This window comes from Athene noctua, chromosome 2 (genome assembly GCF_965140245.1).
Source record: "Athene noctua chromosome 2, bAthNoc1.hap1.1, whole genome shotgun sequence".
In the NCBI taxonomy this organism is placed as follows: domain Eukaryota; kingdom Metazoa; phylum Chordata; class Aves; order Strigiformes; family Strigidae; genus Athene; species Athene noctua.
In genome coordinates this window covers 20,450,941-20,474,436 of record NC_134038.1, presented here as the reverse complement: position 1 = coordinate 20,474,436, position 23,496 = coordinate 20,450,941, and the positions used below count along the sequence as shown (strand labels likewise).

Genomic DNA, 23,496 nt, shown 5'->3' with positions numbered 1-23,496 from the left:
TTACAAGAATACGAATTGTGTTTTGCTATTCTGATAAATCTTTTTAATTAAAATGGAATTTGCATTTGATTTACGCTTTTGCTTCCATGCTGGTCATTTACAGACTCCCTTGCACATTCTTTCTTTTTTTTTTTTTTTCCCTCTCTTTTCTTCTCTATGCAGATTTGTTGGAGACCAAGAAGCTTGGCATGAACTTGCAGAACTTTACATCAATGAACATGAGTAAGTTGTTTGCTGAGTCCACATAAAAACTGTTAAATTGAAACCTACTCTGTGTAAGTCAAAGACCTCAGTGATTTGGGTTTTTTTGAAGGACTAGCATTAGAAAGTATGCTGTCTCATTTCCAACATATCAAGCATCAACAGGAAATAATTACCAACCCATTTATTTGACTACCAAATGCTTTAAGAAGGCATTTGATTTTAAAACAGAAACTGCTTACTTAATTAACTCGATGTTTCAGTCATTTTTTTAAATCCGATACTTTAAAAGAAGTTGGAGTATATCAGGGAACAGCACTTATTTCCCATAATTTTTCATTCAAGTGATTTTTTTACTATTTATAGATTTAAAATTCTTTACTTTTCAAATCAGTTGATCACAGCAACTGATACTCACATTTTCTTTTAGTCTACCTCTACAAGAACTTCTAGTAACCTTTAAAAAAAAAAAACAACTGAAACAAAACATGGATCCAGAGTTAGAGGCATCTGGTCGCCTGGGTACAAAACCCAGTGCAATCAAGAATGCTCAATGTTGTAGTAACTTGCTTATTGGATATTTAATGTTTTTGTTAGCTGTTTTTTATTGCTGTAGTGACAGGAGGAAATCCCAGTGTGAGAGGATTAGCTCAAAGCCTTAGTGCAAGTTTTCTAATATCACAGCATTAATTCTAACCTCCACCCAAAGGCGTATCTTTTTTTTCCCCCTTCTTTAGTTATTCAGCCCAGCCTGAATTATATCACATTGTTTCTTTCCTTCCTTTCTAGAGAGTAGTAAAAGAATCAAATTCTCAATGAAGAAATAGCCATTTCACTGTGATGAAAAAATTGTTCCCCATCACCTCTCCATCCACCCCATTCTCAAAGAAAGTAATTATTAAACTCTTTCAAATGCTGACTGAAGGAATAACCTAGAATTTTGATATCCAGATTTCCGTTTGTTTTGGGAAATTCACCAGCCACTTTTCCAAGAAAATAGCTATTAAAAAAAAAAAAAAAAAGGTTAGAAAGGTATTTAAGCTTGTCAGATCTGTCGGTACAGAAGTGAATGATAGAGTGGTACAAACATACGTATTCCATTACTATTTTGGTTTTTTTTCTACAATCTTTATTACAAAATTGTGTAATAAAACCTGAGAAAGAAATGGCTTTTGCTTGTAATTCCAATAAAAAATAATATGTAGAACTTGCTCCAGTTCATTGAAAAAACTGAATGTGCTCACTGTACTTTTATGAGCATCATTATTATGATTATTTTGATGATTAAATGGGGAAATACTGGAATCTTAGCTAAAAAACAACTAAAAGTTACTTTTAAAAAAAGGAAACAATTAATCAGCTAGTTTATTTTATCAGTGTCACAAATTTAGTCTCACTTGTGAAATCACTATGCTGTTACCATTGTTCATAAACACACTTAGATGTACAAGTTTTATATAGTCCTCAATTCTGTGCTGTGTTCCACTATGAGGACTGTGCTTCTGATTTTGGAGAATGAGGTGGCTGTCTTTTTATCTCCAAATTAATATTTGAAAAACATGTTCGACTATCACAATGTGCACAGGACAAAACCACAAAATGTTCATTTTAAGAAATAAGGTTTTACAGATTATATGGTTTAATATTGTCTCATAATTGCTAAAGACCTTTTACTCTGATACTAAATATCTACCCACACTGTCATAAGCGTTGCATCTCTGAATTTTGGAATCCTATCATGTGTACACTGTGCAACAGTGCTGTTATAGTTGAGTTAAAATTACTTCACGTATCTGTAGAAGATGCAAGTTCTGCAGGAAACCCTATTAGTTGAAAGATTATGAATCTTAGATTTTTATAATTAAATAAACCTAGATTTTGAGCTTGTCTTCGTAATTCTGGAAAGCTTTCATTTAAAGAACAAGTACTAACCTTTTGTTTTGCAATAAGTTGTTGTTCATTTGGACTGGTATGATGCTGTTTTCATATATAGATTTGAACTGTTTGATTTTTAGAACTGTTCTTAGTATGGTTTTTTGACCTCACTTCTGTGGTTGACTGTGAGCAGGTAAAGTTAACGGACCCCGTAAGTGCTCTGGTACATAGCTTGGTTTGTGAATCTGCAGGTAGCTGAATTTTCTTGTAGAAAAAGATGAAGTATAGTCAGAGTTAAATGTCTTATATTACCTAATGCTTATTTCTACTCATTACTCTTGTTAATAAGAAATGGCACTTACTAATAAGAAATCTCTGTATTAAATGCTTCCTCCGAGCTGTTCCGTATATACCTAGACTATTAAATTTTGTATGTTTTTCACTATCTATAATGTGAAATTAGTATATTGAGATTTCAATCATCATTTAAAAACAAAACATTTTTATTAACCTTATATCATGAAGTTATGGGGTGAAAAGTAAGACTTTTTTTATTGTGCTGTAAAGAAGCTGAAGCAGAGAACTGTATACTCTGTTTAATTTTGTCAGTGTTTTTCATATTCCTCAGCTATGCAAAGGCAGCCTTCTGCTTAGAGGAGCTTATGATGACTAATCCACACAACCACTTATATTGTCAGCAATATGCTGAAGTAAGTATTTTCAGTATAATCAATTATGTTTGAATACATACTCTGTTTTCATGTTACTGAAGTGGTGAAAATGGAATAAAAATGGTTTCTTTAATTTTTCCCTAGGAGATTTAACAGAGTACACAGAGAATGTTAACATTTCGTAGAACTTAACACATTAAGAAAACTGTGTTTTCTTACTCAGTGTGACTGAGCTAAATATAAGAATAAGGGCAGGAGTTATTGCAGATAAAAATTCGTTTTAAATGAGGTATTCTTGTTGAAGTGTTTATGCACTTTTCAAATTAAATGCATGAGAAGTTAAGCTTTTCCACAACAATGCTGCCTAGGAGGTTATGATGTATTGCCTGTTATTGTGGAGCCAGATCTTGGAATTCACATAGGAAGTTTTGCCTGAAAGAGCATTGGGCAGAGAGAAGGCCATTAGAAGTTTTAGCTCAAGGTTTTTAGCCATTTGCACTCTTTTTTCAGATTTTTTTTTTCTCCTAAATGTCACTGTTAACTGCTTAGAATGGTTTGAATTTGTTTTGTTAATGTGGATAAAATTGGGTTAACAGTAAAACCTGAAACTCTAAATAACTTTCTGATAGACTGTGAAGCACGTCTTCTAGTATTTATCCTTTTTTGTTGATCTAACAACAGGCAAAATTAATAGAAAAACAATGGACTAATCTTCTAAACTTTGTGTGCTGTTTTGCAGTTGAATAGATAATGAAAGGCATCGTGTTTTTTGTACTGGTTTGATGCTGTGCTGAAGGAATATATAGTATGGATTTATAGCAGTCAGAATTTACCTTTAGATTTAGCTTATATTACTTTTCATAAGGGACTGTCCCAAGTTTGTAAGCATGTATAGGTGCAAAATAATCACTTTTTATTCTTGTAGCAACACATTAATTAAATTAATGCTGGGGCTTTTTTTTCTCCTGTAGTTAAATATTTTAAAATTTGTGTATTGAAAAGAGCTCAGATTTCTCCCAAGCCAGTATTTGGCCTTTGGTGGGAGTCACCTGATTTGAAATATCATGTGAAACAAACCTGACATTTGATAGTATCTTTGCTTCAAGAGTGAATGCTTGAGGTATGGATGACATGCACAAGTTTCAGGAGCTTATAATTTTTACAGGTTAAATACACTCAAGGGGGGCTTGAAAACCTTGAGCTATCAAGAAAGTATTTTGCACAAGCACTGAAGCTTAACAACAGAAATATGAGAGCTTTGTTTGGACTTTACATGGTAAGCATGATTATATGTTTTCCGTGTTAACATTTTGAATATGATTTTATGCATGTAATGATGTATTAATGTTTTTATGCATTTACCATTTGCTGGGGTGTTTTGGTTTTTTTTTTTGGTTTAACTTAAGAGCTCAGTTTATTAACACTTCTAAATACTATGGATAATTTTATGCGAGTAAGTACTCCTTACTTGAAGTGCTTCTAACCTTTAAGTCTTGCCCATGTTTTCCAAAGAACTATAATCATTTGCACAGGTAACTTCGTGAAAAAGGATTTAAAGTCTAGCTCCTCTCTACAGGATGGTGAACTGCTGAAGAGTACCAGCTCAGTACGATGGCTGCTTTTTTTCTTTTTTTTTAATCAGCCTGGGTTTTCTTCTTTTCAGGTTTTTTCAATTTCTAAGTACAATTTTCTAAAATTTTTTCAATTTCTAAATACAGCTTTCCACTTTCAGTTTCAAAATGAGTCTTTAGCTTGCACAGCATTATTGGCTTGAGCGTGGCCAGTACTACAGTAACTACAGGGTAGCATGTACTAGCACCAGTTCTTCAGTTTCCCCAAAGATACTGAGGTCTCTATTGAAGATCTTCCTTTTGATCTCAGATTTTTTAAAAGACTTTTTTTAGGGAAAAAACCAGAAAGGTTCCATATATTATTTTTTAAAAAAATTCTAGGTCACCCCTTTGGGAGGGGAGCGGTTTACAGAGACGCATCAGGCAGATAACTTTGACACTTCCTATAAATACCAAGCAACAGGAGCTTCCTTTAAAGGACTTGTTAGGCATCACCTTTAAGACTTGGAGAGACTTAGCCCATCTGTGCAGATTCTTGGGTTGGAGATTGTACATTCAAGAAGGAGAAAAGACTGGCTTCTTGCTGTTCCTTATGTCATTGAGCTTTTTAAGAGTAAGTTTTGCAGCAAATCTGTTTATTGGCCTAAACTGATTTTTAAGGTGTGTGGATACATAGTCTTCTGCATTGATTCTAGAATAGACCTGGGGGTTTATTATGGCCAATCTTGGCTTGTCCTCCATCAGATCTTACGGCCTGCCTGTTGTTTTCAGTCTGTAAAGTAGACTTAGAGCCTGTTACCTGTGATGATCTGGCTGGCAACCTTGAGCTAATATGGCCCAAGCATTTGAGAAACTTTTTGTTTTGGCAGTGCCTGAAAGTCATACTCATAAACCCTGATTTGCATAATGCACATTCATTACTGCAAAACATGCTTGTACGCTCTGTTTCATTTCTTTAGTTTTGCTCAGCTGGCTGTTGTCACATTTCACTGGTTGTTTTTTGCAAGCACAGCTTGCCATCACTGCTTCTGTATCTGCTTTTGGGCTCCTAATTTCTTTGTAATGCTGTGTCCAGGGTTTAGGATCTGGTTTTGCTGTGACTGCTACTATTATACTTGACAGACATGTCCAGTGTTTGTAGTCCTCCGAAGAATGTCCATAACCCTGGTAATTCTCCACGAAGGCTTTCAGCCATACCTGCCCAGGAAACTGGACAGTACACTTCATCGAGTTCAGGAAACCGGAGAGAATGATGCCTCGTCTTAGGACCCCGACCTTGTACTAGATCACAAATTCAATTAATGCAGGCATGGCTTCAGAGAATGTGTTCCCAAGTTTGTGGAGGCTGCTTCTTTGACAATCCCACTCCTCTCCCATTTCTGGAGGTAGTTTCAGGGAAGTAGCTGTAAGGGAATGTTCTTTGAGTTTGAAATGTAGTATTCTTGCAGACATTTTCTTTCATGCTTCTTTTTAAAATCTTCTCTGGAGGTTCTTCATGGATCAGTAAGAGTAGGATTCTGTGGTTTTTTGCATTCAAGTACTTTTGCACTCAGAAAGATGTTCTGGGAAAGAGTAGCAATGATTCCTTGCAAAGTGGATTTATTTATATTAGGGGAAAAGTCTAAGTTTTGTTCAGTTTTTAAGTAATCTTTTTTTATTTTTTCAGGTGAAGATGGGCATAGTTTATGTATAGAGCCTTACCTGCTTTTAAAATGTGTTTTCTGATACCACAGGGAAAATGTCGTGTTTTTAATGGCAGTTTGGACACACAAGTTATATATTTTATATCGTCTCTGGTAACAAATTTAATGGGGAAAACTAATTCATAACTCTTACTTCAGGAAAAGCAAACTGAATTAGCTGATCATGTCCAGGTTTGGTTCCTAACTTGGTACACGGCTGAACTGAAGTCTAGTTTAGCTTCGGTTAGAAAGAACAATGGTTTAAAATGTTTAATTCTTAATTGGATGCTGTTTGCTAGTAACTGTTCTTATTTTTTTATTTTTTTCTGCTGTCATTGTGCGTGGGGCTCTGAATGCAAAGGGACTGAATGCTCTCAGTTTATTTCATGCACATATATTTTATAGTTACACTGTTTTTATTTTTTTAATTCCTAGTCTGCCAGCCATATCGCTTCCAATCCAAAAGCAAGTGCAAAAATGAAAAAAGATAATATGAAGTATGCCGGCTGGGCAGCTAACCAAATAAATAGAGCATACCAGGTTAGTACATTATTTCTTTGTGATACTCTTAACATGCTGTGTAGTTCTTTTCTGCTCTTTTATTAACTTCTGTTCAAGAGGTTAGTTATGTGTAAATCAACATAATTTGCTTGGATTTTTTGTATTCTACTTCTGTTTGATTTCCTGGAAATCTTAATTAACATAAGGTTGATATTTTAGAGTTACTAATTAGTATTATTTACTTAATAGCTTTAAACTGATTTTTCCTACTAACATTAACTGAATGTACATTAGTGTAATGTTGACCTCCCAAGACTCACTTCTACAACAAAGTATTTTAATAAAAGTTGGTATGTCTTAATTCTTGGAGCAACTTGGTCATCTACTTCTATTTTACTAGAAATTTTCATTCAGTTTATTCTGACTTTTCAAAACCATATGTGATGATGTCCCTAATAATTACCATAGTAATTGTGACTGAAGTCGGTTTTGCATAGTTTTATAGAAAAATGCCTATTGAATTGAGAAAATATAGACTTTGTAGGCCACAATCAAAGCTTACTGAAGTCTTAGGAGTCTTTTCAGCTATTTGAAAAGTTATGCATAAACATCTGTGTTTGCTTTTGTATTATAAGCCTCTATTTTTTTCTGTAACTGTGAATGAAAGCAGGTTTTGGATCATAGGTTCTGCTGTCTGTGCATCCCAAACACAGTATGTCTATTTGACTCCCTTGGAGCTATTTTTAATGATCTACCAATCAAAGTTTAAGTAGTCCTGAACATCAATGTCATACTGTCCAGTTGTCCCCAGAACTTTTTCTGAACAAAAATGTTGGTATTAGATGCAAAGACTTTATATATACGTAATTCTCCTTTCTCTCTGTAATATTTCAGTATCAGAACCCACTATTTAATTTGTCCTTGCTGCTACTGTTTCACAGCTCGCTCTATTATGGAATTAAATTAGGATTTTCTTTTATGGCCAGTTCAGTTTTCTTAATACACTGTATGTCAATTCATTGCCAAGAGTGCAGCTTCTTGTGGCTGATGTGTTTTTGATGTATTACAACTTTGAAGTATTTTCCATTTGCCCTGATTGGCCCTGTAGCTTCTGACTGTACTTTGCAATGAAGAATATTGTATCCCTGAGGACATAATTAAGCATTTTATACTTCTGTGACTAAAGTTTATGTCTCTGTTTTGCTGTTTAAATGACTCCCTGCTTTTCATTAATAAGCCGTTTACCTGTTCATTACAGTAAGGTGTGTAAGAATTATCAACTTTGTCTGATTTCCCATAAATAAGCAGGACTTCTTTTGACTTCAGTATGTCTGACATTCTTGTAAGCACAATATTGATGGAAAACCCAAACATTGCAGGATTAAAAAAAAAAAAAAAAACACAAAAAGACTCAAAAAAGCCCCCAAACTAAGCCTTCCCCCCTTGAAGAACAAAGACACAGTGGATTCACTATTGATAGAATAAAACAGGTTTTAAAAGACATGTGAATTTTGAGTGAAAACTGTTATTCCATGGTTTAAATCTTAATAAAATTAACTGCTTAGATTAAAGGGATTTTGAACACATGTTATAAGTGAGTATTTCGACTGAAGTTTCCAGTTCAAAGCACCAATAGAGACCTGTTAGCACTTCTGGGAAACAGCCCCTTTCAGGGTGCATCAGGATGGAAATATAAAACCAATATTGGCTGTGGAATGGTGGCATACCAAGATTAAGACCTAAAAATAGGCACCTCCTGGTTCTAAATACAATGGAAGCTTAATTATGACAGTTGCTAGTTTCTTGACTCACAGCCAGATAATCATGCCTTTTGTTTCCTTTTTTTTTTTTTCCCCCCCCTTTCCACACAGCTTTCTGTTAACATCACAATAGCTGTAACAAACTATTGTATTGGGAGTAGCAGTGGTGGTGTGGGGGTTTCTGGGTGTATGTTTTTGGTTTTTGGTTTGTTTTGTGGGGGTTTTTTTGTTTGTTTTGTTTTGTTTGGTTGCTTTTTTTTACTGGAAAGTGCAGTTCCAGTTTTTGTGAAGCTCTTTCAGAGCCTACATTAAGAATTTTTGGTTGATGCTTACCAGAACAGATCATGTTAACACAACTAACATATATTTAAAACACATGTCATAGCTTCTTCGTGACTTCATACTTTTGTGATGTGTTGCATACTTCAGCTGCTCTTTTTAACTGTTTGAGGCAGAAAGTGACAAACACCATATTTGACTAGAATCATAGGGGGAATTTAGCTATACAGAAAATGTAAGGGCTCAGTCTAGGATTTGGTGAGGAAATGGCATGAACACTCCCATCCTCTTCACAGAAGGACCACAAGAAGCTCTAGTGACTACAGCTGGACAGGACTGTACCAGCCCAACCCTACTGAGCTTATTATATGACTGCGGAAGGGTTTGGCCACCACAGTGTGTATGTCAGTCTTACAACATCCAACTGCTACAGCAAATGTGTTTGGTGATGTAGTAGGTGGCAGTTTCCCCTGTGAGTCAGTATTGATTTGTTGCTCCGTTTGCATGTTGAGCAGTTGGAAATCGTCATCTTTTGGACCTAAGAACGAAACCTTGGTCGCTTGTGCCAGTGAAAGACCTTACAGCATGCCTCCATTAGTGGAGGGTTGTCTAGCCAGGTTTTAAGTTAGATGCTTATATTATCTCTGTGAATCCTCCTCATTTTCCTTACATTATTCAAAGCACTTTGTAAAGTGTAATAAAAGCCATGAGCTTGCTGAGTTTGGCATTGACTTGTTTTATTAGTTGGACCTTCTTATACTGTTAAATGGAATTTTTCCAGTAGGTATGTTCTAGAGAATAAGATGCATTTAGAATCCTGACTTAAATGCCTAGACAAATTATATGAATTTGTAACTTTAAAATATGAAGTTATTGATTCAAAAAGTTACTTTTGAGCAACTGTCTTGCAGTGAGATCTTTCCCCATTTTCAATCTGGATTTAAACTTGAATTACCAGCAGTTTGCTCAATAATTTTGGAAAATGGCCTTTGTTTTTTCAAATTCAGCACTGGCTCTAGTTCCATTATTTAATTTTATATGCAGTTTACTCAGTGTTTTTACTGGTCCCCTTCTTTCAATTTATTCTCTCATTCAGGCAGTTTCCTTTGGCACTTGATTTTTGCTTTTCCTGTGCATTCCTGTACAAAATCAGAGTAACTTTTTAGTTTATTGTCATTTAAAGAAAACAGTCTTCGGGTGTAAAAAGAAAACCTTACTTTCACCAGTGTTGGTTAGACTGTGCAACAGTTAGTTTCTTTACAGGAAAACATGGTGATAAAGAATAGTTGAATTAAATCATTTTCTGAAAAACACAGATATTTGACACTTCATGTTAAATATATAACCCTCTGTGCTGATCAGTACTTCTCATCTGTGCCTAATCTAGGAGAAATGTAAACTTTTGCATGAAGACAGAAAGGTTTTGTAGCTAGGGCTGCTGTATGGAGCTGGAATTCCTGGCTGCTAACACATGCTCTGAAAAAAAAAAAAAAAAAGGTCATTATTCTCTAGGCCACTTAAATTTAATTGACCAAGTGGAAAAAAAAAAAAAAAAAATTAATTTTAATCTTTTATTTCAGATGTTAGAGAAGTACTCATTATTCAAACAATTATTTTAAATTTATTACTATAAGCTCAGTTTTACCTTTTCACTGGGAAACTGTATTATTCTCTCTGTGCAGACCGTATGAAGAACTGTGTATTTGTTCTGACTGAGGACATGAGTAACAGTTACTTTAACACTGAAACAAAATATGGCTACCTAGTGCTCTTCAATTAGGTAATTGGTTTAGCATGTCCTCTGGTAGAAGTGTTTCAGCAGAAGCAAGCAAGTTTGATTAATGCTCACAAAAATCTTTAATGTGATCATACTCATAGTAATTTTCCAGATACATGCTTCTTGGGTACACTGCTAAATTCTTCTGTGTTAGCAATCCACGTATTATTTATGGTTGGAGAGAGGTGATTTTGTTACAAACCATTTGGGAAACAGAAAATTAAATCATGATTTTAAGAAATGGATTCCGGCTCAATCAGTCAAATTGCTGTGTAATGGCAGAATAGACAAAATAATTGTTCGTCAGGGCAAATTTGAAGTGATTACATTTCCAAGTATACTTCTGTTTGTTATGACGCAGAGTTTGGTTTTATTTGTTCAGCTTAAAGTACATGTCAGTATCATGAAGGCAACCACTCTTGAAATTAGCAAGTAACGTTTTTCAAACTAATGTCTTATGTCAGTTTTGCTTTCAGTGTCCCTGAAGAGAAGTAAAATAAGTAAAATTCTTATTTTGAAGCTTTCCTCTGCGTGCTTTCTGTGTCTTGCCAAGTGTGCTTTTTGACCACAGTATATTCAGGCTTCTGTGCTTTCTATTGAAATCTCTGAATGCTTTGAATCTGAAACAATTTTTCAGTCGAGGATTTTGAGCTCTGTCTTTTCTTTTTCTTGTTTTTAAGAAAGTATATGCACTCCCCAAGTATCTGCATGGGACTATTCTTGTTTAGTGTGAACAAAGAGAGAACATTTTATTAAGTCAGATCTAAGCAAAATTTAATTCTGTCACCCGGAAGAGTGTTAAGAAATCTTTTGATTTTCTTCTGAAGTCGACTATTGCAGGTCACTATGGACACTGCACAACCTAACGAATGGGTTTATACATACTTCTGGAGTCAAAACATGGCACATCAGTTCATCTTCTAGAAGTATGAAATATAAAAATACAGTGTTTTCAGTATGTCTCTTAACTATAAAGTGTTGTCACAGTAACAACATTTCAGTCTCTTAATTATTTAATTTGAAATAGCTTTTCATTTACTGTGCCAAAACCATTTTTTTAAGAACTCAGTACTTATTGGGAATCCCAATGTTAGATTATAGCCTGGGGGTCAAAAGCAGGTTAACAGGTCCTGCAGCTTGTTGCTGGTGTGATATTACCTGGGTTTGATGACTTAATCTTTCTTAACAGGTCATGAAGAGTTTGCTAAACTAAGATAATTACAAGAGAGGGGGGACACATTATAAATCAAGAACTAACTATGCAAGACACTGGTGGTATTTGAAATAAAAAACATTAAATTGAAAATTTATTGAGTGTTTAGATGTTAACATTTTGGTAGAGAATAGGCTATTTTACTAGCAGCAAGTTATAGTTACTGTTTCTATAATTTCTTTACCACCCTTCCCAGCCCCAAATGCAAAACTTTTTAATGCAGGTGTATTAAAAATGGTTGAGAGTTTCATTCGACTGAAGATCAACCTAGTCAATAAGTCCACTGTGTTAGGTATGGCTGATGAGTCAGTAACAGTTAGAAAAACCCCTTTGAGGTCAGCATCTCCTACTCTTCTACCCCTTCCTTTCCCAAACTTGGCTGCATGTGTTTTAGGAATCTAAAGCCATAAGTAGTATTAATTAAGCGGTATCTTTCTGTGTTATCAGGACAGACTTTATTTCAAATGCTCTCTGAAATTGAAGTTGTAACAGTAGGTTATGATTGAATACAAGGTCATTACAGTTACTTTGAACCATAAAATATAATTATATGACTGGATTATCTTATAGTAGGTTTTGATACATAGAACTTTCTCGTCTCTGTCTTTCTGTAACTAAAACAAAAAATAGATTAGCTTCGGTAACAGTTCCAATGTCTTGATGCTATTTAAATTATGATTATAATCTAATTTGGATCACATTAAAAAATCCAGTCTGATGTTAAAGTTTACAGATCAAACAGGACAGCAGGAATGTTAAATTTCAAAGTGGAATATTTATTAGTGCTGAATATTCAAATTTAGAGCAAATGAGTGACATTAAGAAGTTCTGTTGTATTTTTTCATTGCTTATTAGAGGAGAGGTGAATTAGCTTGTATTCTAGTAAAAATGCTGAGTTTTAGTAGAACAATAAAGAGGCTGTGCTTCTAAGTTAGTAGCAAATAGAGTTAATTTTTGGTACTTAATGTTTAGAACTGTTACTTGCACAGGACCTATGCACAGAATTTCTGATATATGACAAATAAAAATCGTTTTTTGTTGTGTTTAGTTTGCAGGTCGCAGTAAGAAAGAAACTAAATACTCTTTGAAGGCAGTGGAAGACATGTTGGAGACCCTGCAAATCACTCAGTCTTAGGTTGGCGCAGAGATCCAATATTAAATTTTTCAATTCCATGCAACTTGTAATGACCTCTGGGTTATGTTACTCTAGTGCTGTTAAAAGTTAATTTTGTATTGATTAATGTGCTACCTAAATAATGTTTTATGAAAAATAAAATGCCTATTTATTGCTGCTATGAGAAGTGTGATGAGTACTCACTGAAATTAATAACTTATCCACATAGACAGTGACATGTGCTGCACATCAGTCTTTTCAAATTTTTGTATCTGTAGTACCTGCTTTTAAGCCATAATTTGTAGAAATAAACTTGTTAAATGATTAAAAAACATACAGTGATTTATTGGACTTTCAAATGGAAGTGATGGATTTATATATGTAGATGAATAATGTGTGTTAGAAATTTTTATCTTATTTGCATATATAAGAGTAAAAGCGTGCTACAGAGGTACACTTTCTGGTAAACATTTACCGTACAGCAAAGAGTGGTTATGAATACACTTTGTTAGAGAAAAAAGCTGATGTTATTTTTATTAATGTATGATATCCAGTACTGTAGAAATGGAGAAAACTTTTTTGTGTGCTTTGCTTCAGAGGTGCTCTTATACTGACTCAAGGCCAAAGACGTTCTTCTGTGTGGCTTTGTGGGCAAATGCTTCCATGTCCCCAGTTCTCCAGTCAGTATGTGCATATGCACACTTTTTTTATTCCTTCTGTGTATCCTTTGTTGTACATAAGTTCCACATCATGAATTTCAGAACCACCTGAGTGCATGCTAGCCTGTATTAATTTGGTACCTATGGTATGGGTACCCCTTCACTGTGATCTAAACTATGGTATATTAGCTTCTCCACAGTAACCAAGTGTTACTGCATTGTAAGGACCAGATAGCTTGTTCAACTGCCTTGTACTTACTGGAGGATAAAAGTGGTTTTACATCATTAGCGTGAAGCATATAGCACACTGTAAATCAATATTTTATTTCTCTTTTAGGCACTTGTTTATTTACTCAGATAATTAGTCAAGCATCCTAATTCATGCGTTTTGCAGTTCTGATCATTCTGGATGTTGTCCAGGTGTGTACTGTGGCAATTCAGTTGCACAGCTATTATTTAATTTGTTCCAGCTTCAGTAAGATTGCATAACAGCAGCAACATACCCCTTGACAAATTCTAATAAAAATATTGCGATGTCGTCTTTGTGTACTGTTAAGCACCATCCAACCTGGTTTTGAGTTTCATATTTTATACTGCCTACTCTATATAGATGGGTAGGTTAAAGGCTGTGTATTAAAATGCCCTTTTTATGACCCCGGATTTGATGTAATAAACCAAAGCTGAGCTCTTGCTTAAAAACAAAGCATCAAAAACTTTCCTTGTGAGTTCAAAGCTTGAAAATGTGTATAACTGAACTGGTTGTTGCATAAGACTGTGCCTTTAAGAAACATGTAAAATCTCATTCCCATTATCCATGAATTAGGTTGGAGTATGATAGTGTGACAGGATGGGTGCTATGCCATGAGAATTAATTGTATGTGGAATCTTAAATTAACTTAATTCAGTACTGTTGAAATATAAAACTGCAAATACTGCGTAGTATTCCATTAAATCACCCAATTCTAACTTGGGAAATACTGAAGATCCTTTTATAGTAGTAATGCACAAACCGGCCTCAGAACAGTATTTTCAGATAAATTACTTATATTTCAGGTGAAAAACCTAGAAAATATCATAGATGAACCTATGTATTTCTGTTCGGATTTATAGTCTTTTACTGTATGAGTGTGCCATCTAGAGTTTTAAACCCTCATTAGTTTAGATATTAGATAACTTCGTTGCTAATTGGTTGCTTCATTGTTAATTCTTAAAATTAAAAATGGTGGGAAGCTGTATGGTTGAGTAAAATTACTTAGCGGTCCATAACATTTTACCTCCAAGGTATTAAAAAACATCAGTATAGTATTCTTGTGCAACAGGCGTCTATGCTGCTGGAAATTGTTATATATAAAGCTTTATTCAGGGATCACTTTTAACATAACATCAGACTCGGGCATATAGTATATCAGTTTCTCCATAAGGGATTTTGTTCTGTATTTTGTTTTCAGTGATTTGATGACAAATTTCATCTAATTTGTCTGCTTAGAACATTCTGGTTTTCACTACTGCTTAGCATCTTTTCAAAATTACTATTTAGCACTCTGATTTGTGCTTGTATTTTGGCATAATTCCCACATAGTAGAGTTTACAAATTTACCTAGCAAATAATTCTGACAAATTTGTATTTACTTCAAAGATAAAATAAATTACTCCTGTGAAAATGCATGGGCAGTCTTTGATAGAACTATTGAATTGCAGCAATGGAAATTTGGGGTTTTTTCCATATTCAAATGAAAAAATAAAGTTAAGAAATCATGTGTCTGCAGGGGAAGTAACTGTATTAAATGCCCTGCACTCTCAGCAAGCAAAGATCACAGAAGAGAAGCTGTGATATAATGTGATCTTTATAAAAGTAATTTTCCAGTTCTAGTAAATGATTTTGTAATATGTCACTGACACTGTCTTGCATTAAAGAGTAGCTTTTCAAAGAACCGCTTACTTCGTTAACAAATGAACTCAATTTTCTGTATTGTGCTCTGGCAATGACAAATGCTACACAAAAATATTATCAAGCGTGCAGTCTTTCTCCAAAATTACAGGCTATGTTTTCATATTGTTTCAGTCAACAGCAAAAACTTGAGACATTTGCAATGCCAAACTGTGCAGCGATAACTTGTGTCTTTATTTTTTGCAGCCATATTTGGTACTAGGCTTGATAGGGAGAGCTTAGTGTTATCTGTTGAAGTAAAGGTCATTGAAGAGCCAGCAAAACCTCCAATTCTGCCTTTGTAATTTAAGTTACTGGTGACTTCTTAAAAACCTTTTGTCCAAATGTTATGCAATTCATATTCTGTAGCTGCAAAAAGCACATCTTGTTTAGAATATATCCCTAAATCTCTTCAGTGCCCAGAATATCTTGCAGTTGTTATTGGAAACTCTGTTATTGGTCAACGGCGGACTTCCTCTTGGCAGCGCTGTATTTGTGATGGCATCCATGTTTGCTAGTCACTGCATTTACAGTGGAACTTGTATTTCAGCCAGCTTTAGAAGGGAGGGGAAAAGGAAAGCAAATTAAACTTGACTTACTGGCATGAGTTTGTTAGCTTCTTGTTACTTGCACCCTCATCTTCCAAGAACACCAACTGTAGCTGTAGTCAGGTTTGCAATAATAATTCTTGTAACTCAAGAGCTTCAATATATTCAGCTCTGAAACCAACACTCCATTAAAATCTAAACCATACAGATTGCAGTGAAACAGTGCCATGCAATCTGCACGTACCCCAGTATGCAGGGAGAGGACAGGTCTCCCACCCTCCCTCAAGTTGGTGTCAGAGTGGAGGAGTGTTAGAACAGTTCTTGTATGTGGCTTTGTCTAGGAAACGAATACTATATAATGTCTTGAAATACTGCTTACTACTTGCATTGCTCAGTGCATGAATAGAACTTTAGGACTAATTATTGCTTAACTACAGATACTTGAAGCTACATGGAGAATAAAGTTCTTGAAATTAGCCATTACCCTATCTGGAATGACTCTGCACCCTTATAGATCTTGATAGGCACCAGCTGGAAGTTGGATCCAACCCAGAGACTACTTTTCAGAAATAAATAGTCAATTTACCTGCCTCTTAAAAAATCCAGCCAAACAAACAAACCAAAACCCCCAAGCAACAAACCTCCCCACAAAACCAACCAAACAAAAAAACCCCAGCAAACACACACACCCCCCTCAAAAACCCCAAGCACCACCCCGCAAAAATAAACCAAAACAAACCCAAAAAAACCCAAACAACCCCAAGACCCCCACCTCTAGTAAAGAAAATTGTTTTTCTGCTGCTGGATGTGAAACGGAACACCTTTACCAGTGCACTTGATAGGTGATTTTGTTCTGTGGTGAGGAAATCCCCTCTATAAAGCACTGCAATCCTTTTAGTGCTTGTCTAGAAGGAAGGAAGGTTGGAGAGAAGCATAAAGGGCTCTTCAACCCATATGCCGTAGTAGGACTTCCTCGGGCAAGTTGCAAAGAAAATGCCATTCATCTGCACTTAGGCTCCCAGAGGTGAGCATTCCTGGTGAGCAGGCGCCATCGCAGCTGAAAAGGACTGCATGAGGCTGGACCAGCACAGCCCGGAGCTCAGATACCTGTGCTTGATACCCAAGAGAGTGCATGCGTCTTCACTCAGCCGTTGGTAGGGCTGCACATTGGCATGAATCTGCCTGCAGGTAATGGGGACTGTCCTCTGTATTTGAGTTTTCTCCCCTTGGCCTCTGCACAGCAGGCATCTTGCAGAAGATCCGTGCCGATGTGGTACCCTACCAGCTTCAGTGAGGCTAGGTGCAGAGGAGAGGGTAGAGATGGATCAGTTTGCTGGATTGATCCTGTATCTGTGAATGTTTTGCACATTCTTAGCTTCAGTGCACTCAATTACTGGTGCACACCTAAAGGTCAGCATATAAGTCTTTGCCTTGGACTGAAAGGACAACAGACCTGTCCTGCTAAACCTCTGCAGTCTGCTTTGCTCCTTTGTGGGTGCTTGACAAGGAATGTATGAGGGTGGATTTTATCCGTGCTGAAGGACGTGCAAATGTATAGCAAGATCTATTACTGATGGTGTCATGGTGACTGCAGTTTAGTTCTCGCAGTCACTGGGCCTTTGTGTGTGTGTGTGAAAGAGCATGGAGTGAAAAACTTAGGGAAAAACACTTCCAGATGGGAGGCCCTTTATCCAAGGTCAAAGGAATTGCTGGAGAGAAGAGCCATCTTTTCAGCTTGCGTGAGTCTGCATAGGTCCACCATTTCTCTTCCCTGTAGAAGACAACAAAATATGGTGTGCTTTTGCATTCTGTAAATAATGAGAGGTATGAGGTTGTGTTTAAAAAAATTTAAATTAACTTGAAACTATTTGAAATAGTGCAAAAATGTTTTTCTCCTCATCCCTATGTGTTTTAAGTACTTTCAATGTGACCTTGTTGATGTTAGGGTTGCTCATGCTGTTTGGCTAGCATGTAGGCATCTGCCTCAGGTCTGCCAGTGGAGAAAGACGCATTTGGAGTCGCTGATCACTTGGGAAAAGTTCCTGATAGGCTTCCATCATGACAGATCACAACCTATTTGCATCAGCAATAGAAGCTCTACTTGTCCCACAGATGAGGCTTGCTTCAGTAAGATTCCTCTTAGGATCAAGGCTAATTTTCCCCAAAGAATGAATGATCTTTTCGCAAGTTTTTATAGTTTTTCTGTAGCAAGCTTTTAGATTTTGGTCATGATGCTTGGAACTGAAATTTTAAACCAAGCAGATGTAATCCTCTTGGGAAGAGACTGCAAAAATCAACACTGAGGCACTTTCCAAAAAGTGAGCAGCAAGTACAATTAACAATGACTTCTGTTTATTCAGGTAATTGAGCTTGACACAGTGGTGTGTCTGACAAGTTGGTTTGTGGGTTTTATTCCATTAAATACAGGTACAACACTCAAAGCTGTCACTGGCTGTCAGAGAATTATTTGTTTCAGTTCAGACTTTGGAAATTGTGTAAATGTGGATAGATCATGATGTGGGCATAAGAAAACTACCTGGTAGATCGCAGTTTCCCTGTACAACTGCTGCAGTTCATTCTGTTTTAAGTTAGAGTCAGGAATGAAACCCATAAAAAATTATTAATAGGTCTATTAAAAGTCAATAGCTGCTGCATCCTTTTAATTCGGTAATCAACATTGTTATTCCTTTTTTTTTCATTGAGTGATTATTGTTTGGGCTGGTTGGGCATTAGTAGCAGGCTTTATTGTAAGTTGAAAATATATTTGAAAGATTCAAAGGGAGGATGAAAATCTAAAAAACCTACAACCTTAGTCTTGCTGACTGCAGTTGAGACAAATTGTATATAAAATGAACACAATTTCTGTTTTAAACATATCAATAACATTTACTGACTTGTAACAATATTGTAATTGTAGCCATGCCAAGCTTTTTGATCAAAACTTCCCAGAAATGTGATGTCTGTATGGAGCCAAAAGCTCTAATAAGCTTTTAAGTAAACTTTGATTTAGTTAAGTGTAGGCACCACCCAGGCTGAGAAAGGAGCCTTTGCTGAAACTCCTCTTGGGAAGCTCCCATATTCAGGTAATTTTCAGCCTGATTAGCCATATGAAAGAAGTAGCTACAGCTATTATCAGAGAGTAGTTTCACAGAACATAAAGGATTTTCCACCTACAAACCATCTTCTCAATAAAGCAGAGACGTGGATGTGGTCATTTGAGCGCAACTGAGAGCAAATCGATACAAGATGCCATCACTTTGGGAGAGAGAATTGGATAAAGAAGCCTTGCAAGAGGCTGGTTTTCCTTAGGCTCTTTTTTAATGTAAAGTTTGCTGAAGAAAAAGTCCTCTGCGAAGAAGGTTCATTTAGGCTGGCTGATACCTGTGTTTGAGCTGCCTAACTACATAACAGAAAGTGAATTTTTAGGGATAGGAGCCTGACAGACTGGTGGGTGGCTGAGGTTAGTGCAAGGAGCAGCGCCTTACGCAGGTTCCAGGTTGAGAGCACCTGGGCCTTCTGTGCCAAGGCAGTAGTGCCAGTTACCCAGCTCTAACATCTATCTTCAGGACAACAACCTTTCTCGTGTCCTTTCAGTGCCCGACTGTCATATGCCATCTTCTGAATGCCTGTATAATATGAATAGTTCTTTTTTAAAAATTCCACTGATTTGCCAGTTCAGAGGGGACCAATGATCTGATTTATTCCATCCAGCTCCAGCCAGCATACGTACAAATATTTTGTTTAAAATGAGCTCCTGAGCCCTATTCCTGGATTGCTATTTAGGCAACAAAATAAGGGATGGAATTCTCCCAGTCATCGGCTCCCATTTGGCAGTTTTTTGATTCCAGGTTTTTTTGAAAATCAGACCACATATTTAAATGCTTAAGTGCTTAGACGTGGATTCAATTCTTAAATTTAGGCACCAACTTTTTTTCTCTTCTTCTGTGTTCTTCATTTGCCAGACTCCTAAGTGGAAGCAGAATAGATAGTTGTCTAAGCTGCCCTGGCTGTGTATTTATAAGCAATTGAAAGGTGCTTTTTCATAGATGGCCATCTAGGTGTAAAATTATAGGAAGAAAGCAACAAAAGTGACTGCTGACTAATGCAGCAAGAACAACATTTTAAACAAAATTAACGCAAGAAAGACTGCAAAGACTGGAAATGCTACAAGTTAGTGAGGTAAAAGGCCTGTTTGAAATAGAGAAGATATAAGAAAGCCTGGGCTCTGCTGGGCTCTGGAGCCACATGGTCTTTTTTCTTCATGCTTCCTCCATTCCTGCAGTCTCTCGCCTGTTACCTCCCACCAGTTACATCTTTTGTGGTGGTTCTTTAGGGCAGGGTTTCTGTCCGTATGCTGTGGCCAACCATGACATGCATGAGAACTGAGGGATGACGTCTGGTCACGCCAAGGTGGTGGTTTTTCTGTTGTTTTGTTCTGTTTCCTTTTCAGTGGTGGGTGAGAACTGTGGGTGTGTTTTTTGGCACTGAACAAAAAATACCAGCAAGCTGCCAGATATTGCCTATGTTCACTTATTTCTGATCACTTCAGGTAAATGAAACAGAAGAATCAAAGACAGCAGGAGGATATTTGTCTGCTGTCAGGTCCCCAGTGATCTGAAGAAAGCTGTGGAACCAACCCTTCAGTGCCACCGTGGGGGTGGGAGGGAGGGGAGCACAAACACCCTGAATGAAGAAGACTGTTTAAATGGGAAGTGATATTACTGAGGACTGGCCAGAATGCAAGAATTTTGTTTGACAATAAAACTGAGGTTTGACTTCTGGGTTTGTTCCATATTAGAAAAAAACAAACCTTTCACTGCTGAAAAAGCCATACCCACAAGGTTGACTCCACACTGATTACCGGTAACCTAATGACTGAGTCATTTCCCTGAGTTGTAAGAGATGGAGGTTTATGTTGTCTACCTGATTGAGAGAGAGACTTTGAACTTGAGTTTCTCATATTCCCAGCAAGTGACCTAACCATCATGTTGCTGAGTCAGTTTCTGGCCCACAGACAGTTGGAAAAATGGGAGAACTCAATAGGAGAGATTGGCCAATTAGCTTTGATAGCTTGGGTTTCTCTCTCACTAAAATTCCTTAAACCCAAGCCTGAGAAAGCTCCAGTGAAACATGCTTTTCTGTGGAAAGCATCTGGCTTTTATGGGTCCTAATGACTACACTATTAATCGCAATCCTTCACAACCAGGACTTGGACTTTACTATTTATTTAATATACAGTGGCTCAGAGGCATTAAAAATAATCAAGTTTGTTCCATCTTTTTAAGCTAACAAACTGGAACTTTACAGGGAAAGGAAACAAGAATCTGCTGTCAGTGCTTGCTCCCTTTCTTTGCTTGCTAATGCGCTTTGTGTTGTGTGGGTATGGATGGTCTCTCTAAGCTTTGAGGTAGCTCCGATCAGCAGGCAGCTGCACAGAATAGACAATTTTATGGAGCTCTGTCTGTGTCTGAAAGGCAAAGGTAGACTGTTTTACTCAGAGCACTGTCTGCCTTCTCTGTGCACAGTATTCTGTTCCAAGAGAATCCAGCGAGGGAAAGGTCAGGGTTCTCCTGGGGGTTTTGGCAGTTCTGTTCCCTAATAGTCTTCTCCCTTCTCCTTTCTAGCTCACTGTAAAAGCAGCACCCAGCTGCTCCTCTTGGCCATCACCTTCTCCTCTCCAGAGGAAGAGACACCTCCTCAGTGTCTTGGGAGGAGGCATGAAGGGAAGCATCACCTCTTTTTTCAGAGCTGAATCTAGGTGAGGGCAGGATAGAGTGGTGGCTGGTGAGAGGAGGCTCATACACAGCTGGTTCTGTCCTAAAGAGTGAGTGAAGGAGAGATCCCCAGGTGAAAATCTGAGAGAAGGCAGTACGGACTCAGATACCTATGGGGTCCAAATTCAGTCCAGGCTCCTCAAGTTCAGATAAACCAGGTTAACAAACTTCTGAAACTGCTGTCTCTGCAGAGCCTAGTTCCCAGCTTTACCTGCTGATGGTTGCCCAAGGTCATTACACATGTGGACATTTGCAGGGGCAGGCTGCAGCTCAGGTAAGGGCCATGAAAAAAGAAGCCAAGGAAGTAAGTTGGCCTGGCAGAGATTTGTTTTTAAGAAGGAACGTAGAGAAAAAACATAAAGAAATTATTTTGTTGCTTAATTTAAGTTCTGTATTGTGTAAACAATATATGGACAATTAATTCTAAGCAGCATAAAGGAAGACAAAGATGAGGAGAGGTCCTTGCTTCTTTAAGAGTCAGTAGGAGCTAGAGATGGGGCAACCTAGTTAAGCTGCTTCTCTTGGCAGTTTGAAATGAGAAGAAACCTTGCTTAGACGCTTTGCCTTTCTTTCATGAAGAACTTAATGTTATCAGCAAACTACTGAAGTGGTAACTGAGCTTGAATAAAGTGAATTATCTTTCCGACATCCAGATGCATCTTCTTTGCAATCAATTAACTTAGCACATTGCTTGGCTCAGAGGACAAATGATGTAACTTGTGCTGATAAGGAAGATGCATGTTGTTTCAGCAGACAGATCTAAAGCATTAGTTTATTTTTCTTACTTGCTTAAGGTTGGTGGGTTTTGGGGTTTTGTGTATGATTTTAGCTGGGTTGAGTAGATGGGTTTCCTTCTTAGCTGAACTTTCTGAAAAGACACCTGTAAATGTTGATCTTTGTGTTACTAGTAATGTGTCATCTCTTGAGTCATTCAGTTTGTGGGGTTATTCCTTTTTTCCCCTTAAGTAGTTTAAAATCTCTCTGATTAAATCTGTATGTAAAAAATACGTAGGTTTGCTGGAAATTATCTTTAATTATTCTTCCCCATGTGGAGCAGCAGAGTAGTTAAATCTGTTACAATGACAGAAATCTTGCTAAAATGTGGGCAATAGTATAGTTTTGTGACTAGCATGAAGCAGCCTGCCACTTTCTGAGTTTTGTTACTGACTTGGCTCTGCGACGTGGTGCAATTCGGTAATTTAGGATTTTTCTGCTTCAGATTTCTCAAATGTAAAATAAGATCAATGGAGTCTATTGTGTCCCCCAAAAATAACTTCTTATAGGTGTTGCCATGAAATTAATACATGTGCTTATCAGTTTTATCCTGCTTAACTTCATAAATATTATATTACTAGTTGGCTGATCAACCAGCTACATCTGTCTGGGGAATTAAGTAATTTCTGTGTCCAGTTGTTTCTCACAGGTAACAAGAAATTTATGTCATGTGGGTCACCCCAGTCAGTGCTTCAGCTGACAGGAAAGTGCGGGGTAAATTTGGCAGAATTCATGTACATTTTATACAGGCTCCAGATGTTTTAAGCATTCTACACATTCATTTAGAAAATGGTCTTTTCATATTTGAGGTGGTTATTAATTTTTTTTACTCAAACTGACCTTTAATATGAATAGGTGATGGATATAAGTTAGCATGTCTTGCTAAGCTAAAACTTTCATTAATTATTCATGGTTTATTTCCTATACATGTCAAGAGCTTTTGATCCTGTAGTCTTTGAGTTTATAAAGGATAATATGTCATTTAGATTAACAAAAGAAATGTAACTGAAATATGTTGTATGCAGACTTTTTGTATGATTGACTGCGAAATGATAGATCACACAGTAAAGTGATTTGGAATAAAGTATAAGAAGTGCATGAAGTGAAAAAGGAGAAGTTGTTCTGGATGTTAGAGAGGTCACAGTTGATCCTGAGATGAATTATTCTGTA

General features: G+C 36.7%; 1 protein-coding gene across 2 annotated transcripts in view; it reads left to right on the top strand.

The window, feature by feature from the left end:
• Positions 1-12,825, top strand: part of EMC2 (ER membrane protein complex subunit 2) — a 43,608-nt gene extending 30,783 nt beyond the window's left edge. For both annotated transcript variants that reach the window (XM_074898531.1, XM_074898533.1), the window contains exons 7-11: positions 163-222; positions 2,705-2,786; positions 3,913-4,023; positions 6,436-6,540; positions 12,579-12,825. In XM_074898531.1, coding sequence (XP_074754632.1) covers positions 163-222; positions 2,705-2,786; positions 3,913-4,023; positions 6,436-6,540; positions 12,579-12,665 — 445 coding nt within the window. In that variant the 3' untranslated portion in view covers positions 12,666-12,825. The remainder of the gene's footprint in view (positions 1-162; positions 223-2,704; positions 2,787-3,912; positions 4,024-6,435; positions 6,541-12,578) is intronic.
• The last annotated feature ends 10,671 nt before the right edge of the window (positions 12,826-23,496 follow it).